This window comes from Scylla paramamosain, chromosome 3 (genome assembly GCF_035594125.1).
Source record: "Scylla paramamosain isolate STU-SP2022 chromosome 3, ASM3559412v1, whole genome shotgun sequence".
In the NCBI taxonomy this organism is placed as follows: Eukaryota; Metazoa; Arthropoda; class Malacostraca; order Decapoda; family Portunidae; genus Scylla; species Scylla paramamosain.
In genome coordinates, this window is record NC_087153.1 from 6,775,535 (window position 1) to 6,792,500 (window position 16,966).

A 16,966-nucleotide genomic window follows, 5' to 3' on the forward strand; every position below is an offset into this window, starting at 1 on the left:
TTTCAGGTGGCTGCTTGTATCTTAGTCCTGCTGGATGGCTCAGTAAGAGATTTCCGTACACACAAAAAAAAAAAAAAAAACGGAAATTTCCTTACTCCCCAAGCCAGAGCAGTGTAGCTAACGAGAGAAACGCCCAGGCATCTATCTGCAACAAGGTTAAGGTTTTCTATGTGAACGCTCCTAGCTTACGAAATAAATGTTCAGACTTAGTGTAGGAAACAGCGTTCTCAGGAAACTACAATATGCTGTAAGTACGACTGCATTAAATATTTCACCAATACTACCTCCTATGGATTCACCAAAGTAGAGGCGCCTCTGGTGCTACAAGTCTGCCAAGTGAGAAGACAGATGGTACTGTTCTTATTTTTCTGGAGTGTTTTTTGCTTTAGTGTCATAGATCCGTCTCTCTATGCGGAGTACGTGACAGAGGGGATTGTCCTCTAGCATAGTGACATACGTTTCACATACTTTCTCGGATCCCAAAACTTATAAACCTTGGTATACTCAGTCTGGCTTCGTGCTGTCCAGGATGAGAGGTGGATCACAGATGCAGGACTTGCCTTACGCCTCTTGAAACTAGTGTCCTTTATATTTCTGCCCGAAATCATGCAAAACCTTTTCTCCATTATTAGCTAAAAATTGTCTATAAAGAATTTAGTGCTTGTATGCTTATATTTAGTGATATTTAATATTTGAATTTGATGAATAAGTATAAATATAACCTGCAGTCAAAAAGCAGTGATTTCTGTGTGATGTCAGGGTGGGGAGGGATTTGGTGAGTGGGAGTGGCGGGACAGTGTTACGGAACATAAACTCCAATTAAAATTACACTCAATTAAGCCATTATCGATAAATGTTTTGTGTTAATGAGGATCCCGGACACTGATTACCTTTACTCTTTGCTTTGTGCCAGGAAGTCTAAACAAAATAACGGTATCACAATCCCTAACATATATGGCACAAATTAATACAAACAACTTGAACACTGACATTGATATCGGAACAAGTACTAGTGAACCCAACACGTCAACAAGAGGAACGAGTATTAATTAGGTAACTTCCAAACAGCATAGAATTTCAGGATATTAAAGCCTTAAAGTATGTTGGTATGAATGAAAGTGCCGGACTGTGAGTCTGTGTGTGTGTGTGTGTGTGTGTGTGTGTGTGTGTGTGTGTATACAGGAAAGTCTTGAGATATTCCATTGTTGACGCGTTAATGCTGTTTACAAGATGCACGTCTAACATGTAATAAGACAGGTCCATCAAAACATTTGATTAAAACTTCACTAATTTCAGCCTCACCACCACCACCCCCAACACCACCTCACCCTAAGCCTCCACCACCTCTTGCTGTCTTTGCTGTAGCTGTTCTCTCCAAACCTCGTCACACTTTCTGCCATTCTTAGTCATTCATTACATAACGGGGACGTCGCGTCCTCATGCTAATGAGGCTTGAAAAATTGAGGTAGAACTCGTTCCCCCCATCCCTTGTACTGCACGTCCTGGCTCCCGACAGCCTGAATCTTGCATAATGTGAAGAATTTAGTAAGGTTCCGAATTTTCTTATCAATTTATTTATTTTTTCTTTCTCTATTTTCTTTTTTATTTATTTATTTTCTTCTTTTTTTTTCTTCTTGTTCTTTTTCTTGTTCTACTTTTGTTTCATTTTTTATGTTGATGACATTGCTGATGTGTAGCTCTTCATGTTTTAATGAGTTGTGACCCAGCGACTCCAGCAGCCGTGCATCATTTGACAGAGGCGTGACAACCTATGACCACTCTGCTCTGCTCCTTACCACTACTGTTTTGGTCAGTCAATCCATAAACAAGTACTTGGAGAAACATGAAAAATAATCATTAATGAACAAATTGACAGCATCGGCTGTGCGTTGAACAGAAAGGAATTGCTATCGATACACTACAGACTCGAGGCTAACACAATGATATGACAACATTAATAGCGAAGTGCAAGGTCGGTTCCTGTTAATTTACTCTCCTGATCGTTAGTCTCTCTACTTCTTGCACACCACTGTTACCAGAATAGAGACCTTTTATATATTCGTACACGCCAACTTATGTATATGAGGAATGAAATATCACGCATGTAAGTCTGAGGTGTATCTCTGAAGTTAGATATATGCATATTAGACGTTATCTCCAGTCAGTAGGAGCCAATACCATTCATTCTTCATCATAATAAACCCTGGTGTGTAAAGATAACTTCCAGACTTAGCCATAATAAAGACTCGCATGTAGACATAACCTCCATACTTCATTCAAACTTAAAAGACTTCACCTTTAAGAGACCCGGGCTCGAAGCGCCAATTTCATTTGTCAGATGTGTGAAATTATGCATAGAAAGGAATTAGTTACGTGGCTCTAGGTGAATCCTTCCATCTGTAATATACTTTCCTTCCTTTCACCTCATGTTAATAAGAGGCTGTCTTTACTAGGCTGTAGTCAAGCAAATGTCAGTGTGTGATTTCCTTTCTTGTTATAGATTTACATTTAATGTAAGTTAAACCAATATAAAATTAAACTTATATTTACGCGCTAACTTGACCATGTAATCGTTCACATTAAGTATCTACGTGCGGCTGCGAACACACACACACACACACACACACACACACGACCTGGTAGCTCAGTGATTAGCGCGGCTGACTCGCAATCTGGAGGGCCCGGATACGAATCCCGGGTCAGGTCAGAAGTTTTTGTGCGGATTTCTTTGCAGTGTGGCCTGATTTGAGTCGGGAGTTGTGACCCGCTGCTAGCTAGGAGAAACAAACTTTGAATAGAAAAATACACATACCCTCCCGGGCTTGGTTTATTAGCTTGATCGGAGCCATCTAGCATCCTTCCATTGTGCCTTTATAATTGTCACAGGCAAGGCACGTAATGTGACAACGTCAAACATCAACACGTAACGTGAAACATCAACACAAACATCTCACGGTTCAGTGGCCTCACCATCCCCGATCTTACTTTCTCCACCACTGTCCTCCGAACTCTCCAGCCATGCACGTGTCTTTATGCTGTCGCTGTGTCGATAACGGAGTGGTAATGAGTGAGGACAAAGGGAGAGGGAAGGTAGCGGAGCCATGGTGACAAAGTGTAGGAGAACGGGATGGTGGATAAATGGATTGGAGCTTTATTACACATCAAGAAGTATGGAAAGCTTTTTTGAATCCAGTTACACACACACACACACACACACACACACACACACACACACACACACACACACACACACACACACACACACACACACACACACAGAGAGAGAGAGAGAGAGAGAGAGAGAGAGAGAGAGAGAGAGAGAGAGAGAGAGAGAGAGAGAGAGAGAGAGAGAGAGAGAGAGAGAGAGAGAGAGAGAGAGAGAGAGAGAGAGATTGTGAAATTTGCCCCTGACATACTCTGCTGAGATTAACGAGCTCATCGTCTGGGTAATTAGAGCTCTTAACTGACGGTGAATTGTAACTTGTTTTATGGCCATTAATGAAAAGTCCAGAAATAAAGGGCGTATTCATCGTGGCATGTTTTTGGTCTTTAGTGAAGTGGGTACGATTGTGAGGAGGAAGATGCAAAGACAAAAGCAGGACATTAACAACACTATTCTTTAAGTTGATGATTATATAAAAGTAGTAGTAGTAATAGTAGTAGTAGTAGTAGTAGTATTGATTGACGTAGTGGTGGTGGTGGTGGTGATGAAGATGAGTGATTTCTGTTATTAGTCGCAAGATGATGGTGATGGGGGAAGCAGTAATGGTAAAAGTGCAGGTGGTGGTGGTGGTGGTAATGATGGCAGCAGCATTGGTAGTGATGGTGGTGGGAGAAGTCAGATCATCCCTGTTCCTCCACACTCAGCAAGCCGCACAAGGCAAGGCTCCCTCACACACAGTCACTTCTCACAGGTTGCCCATCAAGACGGACAAATAGAATGCACATAATGTTTTAATTTTTCAATGCACTTCTTATAAGAAAAGGGTTTATTCCTTTGTCAGTTCAAACTACCGGATGCACAAGTGTCTCCGCCTCTTTTTCCCCTTCCCTATCACCCATCACCCTTCATCCATCGTCTGGCTCTGGTTGACGTAATTGTTCGTGGTATGGGAGCACGCTGTTCATAGTGGATAAAGACTACTGGAATAGCAATTGATTTTATATGTTCATTACTTATTTGTTTATTTATTTATTCATTCATTTACTTATTTACTTAACTTTTTACTAACATACATGCTTATTTATTTATTTATTTGCGGTCACATGACGCCGCCTGGAATAGCAAGCTTAGCACAATTTTTATTTTTCCCTTTGTTTAGGCTTTTTAGGAGCGGCAGATTAGCGAACTTTTTTCTACTCATTTTGCTTTGTACCCTTAAGCGGCTTCCTTCATGCATAAAAGAAGTTCGGTACACTGAAAATTTTTTCCTATATTTTTTATCTTCAGTTGCATTTATTCGCCTTACCAGTACAAATGTGTCGTGAGAGCATACGTGTCGTGGGAAAATAGGTGTACAGTTGTGTCAGGAGTGAAAGAAAGGCGTGAGTGTCGCATTCCATCAGCGAAGCAGTGACATGCGGCAGAAGAGACTGGGGAGAGGGAGGAGAGAAGGAACTCATCCATCAAGTCAGATAGTACTGGCAGCCCATCGGAATGCAGTGTAAGCCAGACCCAAACACATTTTCCATCCCTTCTATGTAACTAAACCCGGGAAGTGTGTGTGTGTGTGTGTGTGTGTGTGTGTGTGTGTGTGTGTGTGTGTGTGTGTGTGTGTGTGTGTGTGTGTGTGTGTGTGTGTGTGTGTGTGTGTGTGTCCATCTGGCTTAGTTTCATTAGGGTCAAATATATGTACTCATCTGTCTATTGATTTAGATATATAATAAATACCAAAATTAATGTATGCAATAGGCAAGTCTCATTGTATAAAAGAATGGGATATGGTAATGAGAGAGAGAGAGAGAGAGAGAGAGAGAGAGAGAGAGAGAGAGAGAGAGAGAGAGAGAGAGAGAGAGAGAGAGAGAGAGAATATTAAATTGTATTGGACCCTTTTTCTTTGTATTTCCTTCTCCTCAGTTTCCCCTCTACATCCTTCTTTGCGTCCACTTTTTGTATTCCCTTGATTGACTTCTAATGTATTCCTCTCCTTCTCCGGAATACCTTGTTTCCCCTGTTTTGTTGTAAAGCGGTCTGTTTAGTTATGCATCCCGTCTTCTCTTTTTCATCACCAGCTTTTATGTCCGTGTTTGCAAGTTTTCCGTTTTTCTTTCCCAATCACGTACTCACTTTTAATGTCAGCTTCCAATATGACTACGTAACATTTTTTTTATACCTTGTACCAGATGTGTAATTAATGCAACTCCATAAGGATGCATTGTAAGGAACACTAATATTGTACAATGTTTTATGCAATATGGTAAATGTTAGAAGCTGTGGATTGTAGGACTCTGTGGATTGTAGGACTCTGGGACGAATTACTGCAAAAGTGCAAACCACTAATAAACACACAACAGACCACACTAAACACCAGGATCAAGCCTCAGGAACTCACTCTTCCACTACAATACACTCCTTTCATCCCTCCTTCCCCCTTCCTGGTGTCCTCACTTCCATGGTTTCTGTCGCTTGATGCATCTCGTGTCTTCTTTCCAGCTTCTCTTTGTGTGTAGGTGGGTGTATTTTTACGGTATGTCTGCTTGTTAGTCCTGGAGTGGTGGAGTGGTGACATAATCGCCCTTACAGTGAGACACAACCAACGTTAATCATGTTACGCATCAGTAAACTTTTTGAATGCTTTTGCCTTTTACCACACACACACACACACACACACACACACACACACACACACACACACACACACACACACACACACGAGAGAGAGAGAGAGAGAGAGAGAGAGAGAGAGAGAGAGAGAGAGAGAGAGAGAGAGAGAGAGAGAGAGAGAGAGAGAGAGAGAGAGAGAGAGAGAGAATTTATAGATCATGTGTTGAGAGGTAAGTGAGAAGGAACGAGGTGAGGGGAAGGGAACGTGCAGGGGAAGGGAAAGGGTAAGGAAGGAGCACAGCAGTAAAATCTTGCAAGAAATGTAGAGCAATAGGAGGAGGGTGAAGAGAGGAGAGCTGCTGGAACGCATGCAGGGGAACCGTTGCCAGAATTAGAAGCAGGTTGAATATAAGTTGGGCATGGGAAGTAGGGAAGGAGAAAAAAGATTAGAGAGAAAGGAGAGGAAATATGAAAACAAGAAGGTTATAAGATTCAGGGATTAAAGCCACACACAGGTTATTGAAATCATGGAAGGAATTTAAAACGGTGAGAGAAGTAAATGGTAAAAGGATGAAGAGGGAAGAATAGAGAAAGAGAGAGAAAAAAAGAACGTACAAGAGATAGAAAGAAAGGTACTGAAACTGTCAGTGAAAACATGAAAATAAAGAGACTCGGATGGGAAAGCGATTGATGGAGGAATGAGACAAAAAGGAAGACTCGTATGATTAAACGAGGCTTTAAAACTCCCCCCCACTCTCTCTCTCTCTCTCTCTCTCTCTCTCTCTCTCTCTCTCTCTCTCTCTCTCTTTCTTGCCGCGTTATTACTCTTCCTGTCCAGGCTTTCTTACTCTCCCCCGAGCCTTGTTAGCGCGGGCTATCTCCGACGAGTGAGTGCAATTTATGGTGGTGGCTGTCAGCGCCCCACCATCATCCCCACCACTGCCACCATTACCACCATCTCCACGGCCACCATCACTACTCTCATTACTACCATCACTACTCTCATTGCTACTACCATCATTATCACAACTGCCACCATTACCACCATTCCCACCACCACCATTACTACCCTCATTTCCAACATCGCCAGCCTCATTGCCAACATCCCCACTACCACCATCCCCATCATTACTACCCTTATTGCCAACTTTACCAACCTCATTGCCACTATCACCATAATCACTGCCACCATCACGAGCATCATCTTCTCCGGCCCCATCATCAGCATCATTGCTATCACGGTCAGCACCACAGCCATCACCGTAAACATTTTCACCATCACAACTGAGTCCGCCACATATTTAGTACCTCAACCGTCATCATCACAAACAATAGGACCTCAGCCACCACCACCATCACCAACACTGCAATCGTCTAGTGTAATACCAAAAATACTCTATCTCAAACAGTCCTTCACCTATTACTACCTCCACCACCACCTTCACCACCAACAACCCACCAGTATCAGCACAACCACCGGTGTAGGTGTAGAAGCCACGACACCAGCCAACCAGTGACATCATCAGGGCGGACAGGCACTGCGTTAGATGTAGATAACGAGCACATTAGTAGAAGCACCACTACCATCCATACTTAAGCGACTTATAATGTAGAAGTGAGTGAAGTCCGTGTCCTCAAAGTTTAGGCGTTTTATCTCAACTATACTTGTTAATTAATTCAGAGGCTGTAGCGGAGTTTATTAAGCTTTACAAAAGTGTTTTTTACGATTTTCGTAATAGTTTGTCAAGGAATCTTTCCCATTAGTGGAGGAAAAAAGCAAAAAGGAAAAGTCGCGATAAGCCGACTAATCATCTATGTAGTCTTTGAAAATAATCCTGGTGAAAGCTCAGAACGTTTAAGAATATTAACCTCAAAATTACGTAACTTTCTTTTTTTAGTGTTTATTAATTTCAGAAACAATGACGGCGGAGACTAGTTGCATAATGGCAGACAGCACATAATGTTCTTAGTTATTAACTAATCGAATGCCTGACTTTAAGCCATAGCAGTTTTGTGGGGAAGAAAGGAACATCTGTGCAGCAAGAAAATAGGTTAACGTACCCAGACACGCCCTTGCACGTCCCTAGTGGCAAACACTCACTTTGTATGCAAATATATGCCGCGGGGGAAAAAAAGTATTGGAGCGCTGCTCTCAGACTATTACTTAATCCGGGAGCCGTCGATGTGTTTAAAAGGCGCTGGCTTCATCCGTTGTACTCTTTCCCCAGGTGTTTATAATGCATCACTGTGATTTTAACTTTTAATGATCAGCTTTGCACTAGTTAGGATTGAATATATATTGACAGGTTGATTCATTTCAAGTTTTTATCGTAGTACTGTAACATCTAGATCATGTGGCGCCGGATTTTTAGTTGAAAATAAATTCAAAATTATTAAATGCAAAATTGTTGAAAAGGTAAATGTCGTGTAACAAAATATGCAATCTCAAAAAAAAAAAAAAAAAAAGAGGAAAAATGATAATATAATTGTACGCTGGGAATCAACGATGGTATGAAAAATAAACGAATCCCATTTTCTTTTTACTCGCGTGATTAATATTGTCTTTAAGGAATCGTAGCAATTTTCTGAGCAATATGTACAATTTTTTAGAATTTATTTTCCTATTCAAATGTGAAAGTAACAGACGCATACCTGTTAATATCACGTTCCTATGGGCGCCGCACCTCCAGGCCTTGCATCTTGCTGGCCCCGCCTTGTGTACTCTGCGCAGACTAAATGACATCACGAGGCATCTTTTGAACCATTCCCCCCCCCCCCCTCTCTCTCTCTCTCTCTCTCTCTCTCTCTCTCTCTCTCTCTCTCTCTCTCTCTCTCTCTCTCTCTCTCTCTCTCTCTCTCTCTCCATTTCTTCCAAGATTTTACTGCTCTCCTCCTCACCGTTTCCCTTTTCCCCGCAAGCTCTCTTCCCCTCACTTCCTTCCTTCTCACTAACCTCCCAACACATGAACTATAAATTTCTCTCTCTCTCTCTCTCTCTCTCTCTCTCTCTCTCTCTCTCTCTCTTGTACAAACAAAAATGTAAGACACACTAAGCTGTGTTATGCTCAAGATCATGACTTTTACCGGTGTAGAATTGTGCTGGAACAATGAATGCTAAATGCCTCAAGTAGAAGGAAAAAAAAAAAAAAAAAAAGTAAAACTACAGGGTGTCTCAAAAAAATGTACTCACTCTTAGAATTATGAGAAAACCTTTATTTATGGACATAGAGTGAAATGAAATAGCATCGAATACATGAGACAAATGTGTTTGAAGAATCATGTTTGCGAATGTTCAAATTGATGACCATTATTGTCCAGACAACGCTGATAACGCGCACCAAGGGATTCGCAAACGTCGCGAAACATGTCATTAGGAATATCACGACATTGTCTTTCAATTTCTAATTTCAATGCATCAATTGTCCTTGGTTTGTTGGCATAAATGTTGTCTAAATGGTGTCCTGCAAATCCTCACGTAACAATTGAACGCCATGTAAACTTACCAGGAGTAACAGTGTGGTGTGGAATATCCGCATTGGGCATCATAGGACCTTTCTTTTTCAACGAAACTGTCAATGGTGAGAGCTACCTCAACTTGCTTCAGGAATTTGTTGGTCCACAAATTACAGAGATGTTTGGTGAAGACAGCGATATTTACTTTCAGCAAGATGGAGCACCTCCCCACTACCATCGCGATGTACGAGCTTACCTTGATGCAGTGTTTCCTGACACATGGATTGGACGAAGGGGCCCCATTGAATACCCTGCGCGTTCCTCAGACCTAACACCCATGGACTTTTTTTTTATGGGGATACTTAAAAGACAACATTTATGCCAACAAACCAAGGACAATTGATGCATTGAAATTAGAAATTGAAAGACAATGTCGTGATATTCCTAATGACATGTTTCGCGACGTTTGCGAATCCCTTGGTGCGCGTTATCAGCGTTGTCTGGACAATAATGGTCATCAATTTGAACATTCGCAAACATGATTCTTCAAACACATTTGTCTCATGTATTCGATGCTATTTCATTTCACTCTATGTCCCATAAATATAGGTTTTCTCATAATTCTAAGAGTGAGTACATTTTTTTGAGACACCCTGTATTGCAGGTTCGGGAAGAAATACAAGTATACATATTACACATCTGGAGAAAGAATAAAAGGCAAGAGCTATTTGTTTCCTAACAGTAGACCGAGGACGAATAAAAAAAAGGACTGAAGGATATCCACACCTGAAGATAATTATCCTTCATGAATAAGGACGTAATATTAACTTCCATGATTTTAATACCGAAGTTAACTCACACCTGACGGTTAGGGAGCACTTTAGGTCACCTGTGTGTGTGTGTGTGTGTATGTTCCCATTGTGGAGGCTGTTATCCATCCCAGGTCTTTTTCCACAGATCATAGGAGAAGCTAACACTGGTTTCACATAGATACACTAGAGTCCTCAGAGGAATATAAGCGAATTCTTCAAATTTATCTGATATTTGGAGCCTATTCTGGTAACTAAGTATTTATTACCATCTGCACCTAAGCGGCTATTAATGCCTTAAGAACAAAGGTGAAAAAAGTGAAAGGTACACTTTGAAAACTGAAATGCAAGTATTTTAATGCTAATATTGTAATGATGTGTTGATCTAAATATTCTGATGCTTTGATGGTAATATATTAAGTAAAATAAAGTATTAGAATGCTGTAATGTTGCTGTTATCACTATCTATTTAGGCAACAAACTCGAAGCACGAAGTGACAGTTTTGTCACATAGACTTATTCACGTGACATCTAACGAGCCCGTTAAAAAAAAAGGGTTGTTTAATTTCAGGGGGAAAAAAAAAGTCTAATCTTTTCTATCTGGTATTTAGCGGGTGGAGTTTAGGCTTAACAAAGGAAGAAGAGGAAGCAAGAAGGACACAATTATTAAAGAGAAGGAGAGAAGTGTGTGTGTGCGTGTGTGTGTGTGTGTGTGTGTGTGTGTGTGTGTGTGTGTGTGAGTGTGTGTGTGTTTTACATAGAAAGGAGCACCTATCAATGTTGTGAGTCTCTATATTATCAGATTTTCTCTTCCATTACATACAAATTCTCATCAGGTTCACGTAAGGCTTGAAAAACCATAATACATATGAAGACGGTACAGTAGCTGATGATTCACCGTTAATGAATTCCCAATAGTTCCTAATAACTTGAGAAACGAACGACTCATGGAACACTCGTAAAATATCATCGGAATATGCACACGGATAATATGAAACCAAGTATGCGTTAAAAGTGATACCCATAATGTATCTCAAATGAGGCGTCACCCATAAAGTCTTTGTAAGTTCATTTGTACCTGGAGTATTGGTGATTATTTTTCCAGCCAGTCTGAGTGGTGGATATGTAGTTCCTTACTCGTTGGGCGATACTAGAATGAACTGATGGGAGTTGAAGATTGAAGGAATGTTGTGAGGTGAAAGAGAGAGAGAGAGAGAGAGAGATTGTGTGTGTGTGTGTGTGTGTGTGTGTGTGTGAGAGAGAGAGAGAGAGAGAGAGAGAGAGAGAGAGAGAGAGATTGTGTGTGTGTGTGTGTGTGGTGTGTGTGCAATGTGCATAACTGGCCAATGAATGAATGAGTCGGCAGTAAGGACAGTAGGTCTGCCCCCACTAAGAGGATAACAACAACAAAGGAACGTCCTATTTCCACCTTGTTCCTAAAAGCTAATCCTTCCCCTTCCTTTGATGTCCTTGAGCTCTCATCCCTCCTAAATCCCTCCATCACCATGATTAAGTCTCTACCCTTCCCTTCCCCTTATCGTGGAAGTCTTGCACTGCTTCCATCCACCCAGGCAGTGTGTCATTAATTGATATTGTGTTTTCGTTGCAGGGCGGATGGGACGTGGTCGCTGCAGGATTTCTAAGGTTGGTAGGTGTTGGCTTTATTGGAAGTTCGCTTTTAGGCGAGTTTTTTTTATTTTATTTTTTTTTTCATTAATTTAGTTTCAGGTAACTGTTATTCTAAGTATAACTAATATGCTCTTTATCTGTTGTTCGTATATATATATATATATATATATATATATATATATATATATATATATATATATATATATATATATATATATATATATATAAATATATATATATATATATATATATATATATATATATATATATATATATATATATATATATATATATATATATATATATATATATATATATATATCGTGCAAAAATAAAAACAAAGGAGTTTCCCACATGACGAAGCACAGCAGCGTGGGATTGGTTTGCAGGGATGTCAGGGATATCAGTCTTCAGCAGACTCGGGCACAGCTTGATTTTTATATTTCATGAGAATGGGAGAGTTTTACCGTTAGGTAGAAGTATTAGGCTGTGGATTACAGGATTAGCATTAAACCCCCCCCCCAAAAAAAAAATAAATAAAATAAAATAAATAAAATAAAAATAGCCTTTTTAAAAATGTTTAACACATAAAAAATTCGTCTTATATTGATAAATAAGGTCAATATATGTACATATACATTAAAAATATAAAATTAGTCAAGCGTGACCCGTTCATTTCCTGTACAGTACAAGTTAACATATGGTTTATCCAACCGGACCAACATGACGTAAACAAGTATCTGTCCTTAAGATAGAAAGTGTCAAAATCTTTCAAGATCTAATTCCCCTTCTAATTTCTGGCACCTAGCCAAAAACTTATAACTTTGCTTCTTAATCTTTCTCTCCTTTATTTCAACGTGATGGCATCACTACCATCTCATCTATTTCTAAAGTCGAACTCTGCTCATACCTTTGCTAAAAACTTTACCTTAAATGATTCAGGGCTTGTTCCCCACTCCTCCACCCTCTGACTACTTCATGCTACCCATTAAAATCTTTCACAGTGATGTTTTCCATGCTGTCGCTGGCCTTAAGCCTCAGATGGCTTATGAACCTGATGGGGGTACTTCGTATTGTTCTCCGAAAGTGTGCCTCCGTGCTTGCACTTTGCTTAGTCAAACTCTTCCAACTCTGTCAACATCTACCTTTCCTTCTTGCTGGAAGAGTCAACTGATTCTGCACCACAATCACGTCCTCCCCAATGGCAGCTAAATAAGGCTGATTGGCACCTATTCAAAGATCTCGCCACCCGTGCCCGAGATAGGAAACTGTGATGAGGCTGCACCATACTTTACTAATGTCTTGCACTCCGGTGCCATTCAGTCCATACCTAGAACCTCTGGCCGGTTTCCTAAACGTCATTTTCCATGGTGGAATACGAAATGTACAGCCGCTGTCCAAGAAAAGCGTGTCGCCTTTTCTCACCTTCGACGGCATCGTGGGGACGTCCACTGTTTGGAGGCTTTTCGACGAGCGCGTGCCCGTGCTCGCCGCACCTTAAAGATGGCTCGGCAGGAGTCTTGGAAGGAGTTATATCTCTTCCATCACAATTCGCACATCACTCATCGAGGTCTTTAACAGTCCGCAAAATATTGGGAAGTACTCTGCTCCTCCTCCACCTGTTTTATCCTATGATGGGAGCACGGTGGCAGACCCAAAGGCAGTTGCCGACCTATTTGCTGAGCATTTTGAAAGTGTCTCTAGAAAGGATCTAACAGCACCTATGGGACTTCATCGTCGACATTTGGAATCTGTTGGCGTCAATTTTGCCTCCCCTGGTGAGAGTCTTATAATGTCCCATTTTCTCGGTCTGAGCTACGCTTGGCTTTGTCCCAGTGCCATGATTCATCCCCGGATCCTGATGACATCCCATATTCCTTTTTGCGCCATATGTCCGGTGAAGCTTTTACATTTTTACTCGACCTCTGTAACTTTATTTGGAATACTGGTGATTTTCCAACCTCTTGGGGTGTGGCTGTAGTTATTCCCCTTCCAAAGCCTGGAAAAGATCATCAGCTAACGACCAATTATCGCCCCATTTCTTTAACTTCATGCATTTGTAAGTTGCTGGAAAAGATGGTGAATATCAGGCTTATATTGTACTATGGAGAGAGGCAATTGCTTGTCTCCAGTTCCGTATGGTTTCCGGAAAATTCGATCTACAGCTGATACTCTATGGTCTCTGGAATCTTCCATTTGTGAGGCACTTGCTAATAAGCAACACCATGTCCACAGTCTTTTTTGATTTAGAGAAAGTTTACGAAACAGCGTGGCGTCATGGCACTTTACTTACAGTAAAATCCCTCTTATCCGACATTCGAGTATCCGGCAGCTTCAAGTATCCGGCACATTTTTTCCCGAGCCTTAAAATCAATAAAAAAATCAATGTGTACTTATAAAATCGATTAAAATTCCTGCGCGAGGCATACTTTGTCCCCTCGCCACCAGAGCGCACTGCTTCGCGCCATCCGCAGCCCACTGCACTGTGTTTACTCAGTGACTCAGTCCCGCGTGTGCACTGTTTATTGCCTGACGCCTTCATCCTGCCTAAAGTTGTAGAAAAGAGGAAGCGTGTTGCGCTTACACTTAAGCAGCTGATCAGATCAGCTGCTGATTAAGATCAGCTGATCTTTGTTATGGTAAGATGCGTGAGTGTAGGGTGGTGATTGTGGACATAATTTCACTTCTATTCAAGTATCCGGCATGTCGGCGGTCCCGTTGATGCCGGATAAGAGGGATTTTACTGTACTTTGTTTGAGTGTGTCCTTCGTGGCTGACTCCCTATTTTTATACAACAGTTTTTATCTTTTTTTTTTTTTTTTTTTTTTTACGGGTATGGGTTGGCGGCGATCTGTCAGGAGTACGCCCACTAGAAGATGGCGTGCCACAAGGAGCTATACTTAGTGTCACACTTTCCGCTGCAGCTATAAACAGTATCATTGGTGTACTTCCAGAAGAAGTTCTTGGTAGCTTATATGTCGATGACTTGTCTATCTCTTTTTTCTGCAGCTCGGATGCCATTGATTGAGAGGAAGCTGCAGGTGGCACTCAATAGGATTTCTCAGTGGGCCGCAACACGGGGATTTTGTTTCTCGGCTTCAAAGACTGTGGCCATGAATTTGTGGTTTTCACCCTGACCCAGACTTGTATCTATATTCTATATGATAAAAGAATCTCTTTTGTGGAAGAAACCCGTGTCCTGGGACTTATATCTGACAGCCAGCTGACTTGGGTACCCCACCTTCGTTATACGAGTATTAAGGCAGTGTGCATGAAGGCGCCATCACTTCTAAGAGTTTTAGCTCATGCTTCTTGGGGCGCTGACAGACAAGTTCTCCTAGCCCTGCACCGAACACTTATTCTTTCTAAATTAGAGTACGCTTGTGAAATCTATTCCTCTGCTACTGAGGCTCGGCTCCGTGTGCTGGATTCGGTGCACCACGCTGATATTCGCCTGGCAATTGGTGAGTTACGCTCATCCCCAATCCCTAGCTTATTGGTGGATGCCGGTGTCATTCCATCGGACCTACGCCATCATTCTCTAGTAATGATGTGTCGGTATCGGATCCACCGCCTTCCTGAGTCTGTCACTTGTACAGCAGTTTCTCATGGTGCACGTTCTCCCTTATACTTATATGATGTTCGTCCTAGTTTTCCTAAGCCTTTTGGATATCGGGTGAAGTCTTGCATGACCGTGTTTGATATACCCTCCATCTACATTTACCCCCATCGCCTACCAAAGGTCGGATACTTGCAGATGTGGTGGGTATCGATCTGCCCTCCTGTTGTTAATAATAAAAACTTATCATCACAATATGAGTCTCGTGCTTTATTTTTGGAGCACTCTTCGACACACTTTGGCTCCGTCCCTGTCTACACAGATGGTTCAAAGTTTGATGCAGGAGTGGGACATAGTGTTAGATTCCCTTCCTTCTGTCGAGGCGGTAACCTTCCGAGAGTTGCCTCTGTTTTAACGGCAGAGTTATCTGCCATTATTCTTGCCCTAAAAATAATTTTTACTTTACCGGTTTCAAGTTTTACTATTTTTAGTGACTCCCGTAGTGCGTTGTCTGGCCTGGACCATTTTACTTCCTCTCTCCCTCCCCTAATATTATCTGTTTTAGAGTGGATTCACCTGCTTCAGCGCAGGGGATATCACATAACATTTTGTTGGTTACCCGCACATGTGGGAGTTCATGGTAATGAGAAGGCCGATAGGCTGGCTAAAGAGGAGGCAACTCGGATTGCTCCTTCCACCCCGATTTCTTTTTATGATTTATACTCCAGTATAGGGGTGGCAGTTCTTGCCAGTTGATAGTGCAGGTGGGAAGATGTGGTTGCCACCACTAAGATGGGGGCGATAACTTCTGTAACTTTCCGCCCATGAACATATGTCTATGTGCAGGGGCGCAACTCAGAGACTGCACTGGCCCGTTTCCGGACGGTTCACATACGTCTCACTCATGGTTACCAAATGTCCCGGGAAACCCAACCGTTCTGTGATGACGGTTTAGTTTCCCTTACAGTGCGACACTTTCTATTGGAATGTCCAAGTCTGATGGAGCTGCGGGAGCAATATGTTTTCCGCTGTTGCGATGAGGATGGGATCTTCCAGATGTCGCTGATACTTGGAGAGAGGGCTCTCTCCCCGAGACATAAGGTTCTTTCTTATGCTTGTGGAGAAACCTGGTCTTTAAAAAAAAATATAGATTACCTTTTAAGTGATCCTCTATTTATTTTAAAAGTAATATAATATTAGACAGAACCTTATTTTTGCACTGGGAGAACATGGAGGCAAGTGAGGAAGACACAACGAACAACGCTGGGTCTTGTGGCCTGGGTCAATGGGGTCAGTGTCTTGGGCACGTAACGAACAATTCCAGATATCTGGGTCAGTGGGGTCAATGTCTTGGGCACATGACGAACAACGCCAGGTATCTAGGTCAGTGGGGTCAGTGTCTTGGGTACGGAACGAACAGTGCCAGACAGTGGTCTGGGTAAGTGGGGTGAGTACTTCCTCACTTTAAATTAGATTAAATTAAATTAAATTTTATTAAATAAAGTAACTGAAATATTACTATACTAACCCTCTCATTTTTTATCAGTTAAGTTTTCTATGGCTCTTCCCATTACCTTTTTCATGTTTTCTTTTTTTAGTGGTCTTTTAACATTTTTACCTTACCTATAATTGTTTTTTTAATACAGATATTTTAAAACCTGCAATATTTGTCGCTTTTAAAGGTTTGTAGCGGCGCCATATGACCGCGATGTTGCAGCGCAACAAATAAAATATCAATCAATCAATTCTTGC

The 16,966-nt window shown here is 41.5% G+C and overlaps 1 protein-coding gene across 7 annotated transcripts in view; it reads left to right on the forward strand.

Moving 5' to 3' along the window:
* The window catches only part of LOC135089709 (uncharacterized), a 219,527-nt gene that overhangs the window by 122,029 nt on the left and 80,532 nt on the right, over positions 1-16,966 (forward strand). For all 7 annotated transcript variants that reach the window (XM_063985679.1, XM_063985695.1, XM_063985687.1 and 4 more), the window contains one exon: positions 11,636-11,670. In XM_063985679.1, the coding sequence (XP_063841749.1) occupies positions 11,636-11,670 (35 nt within the window). The remainder of the gene's footprint in view (positions 1-11,635; positions 11,671-16,966) is intronic.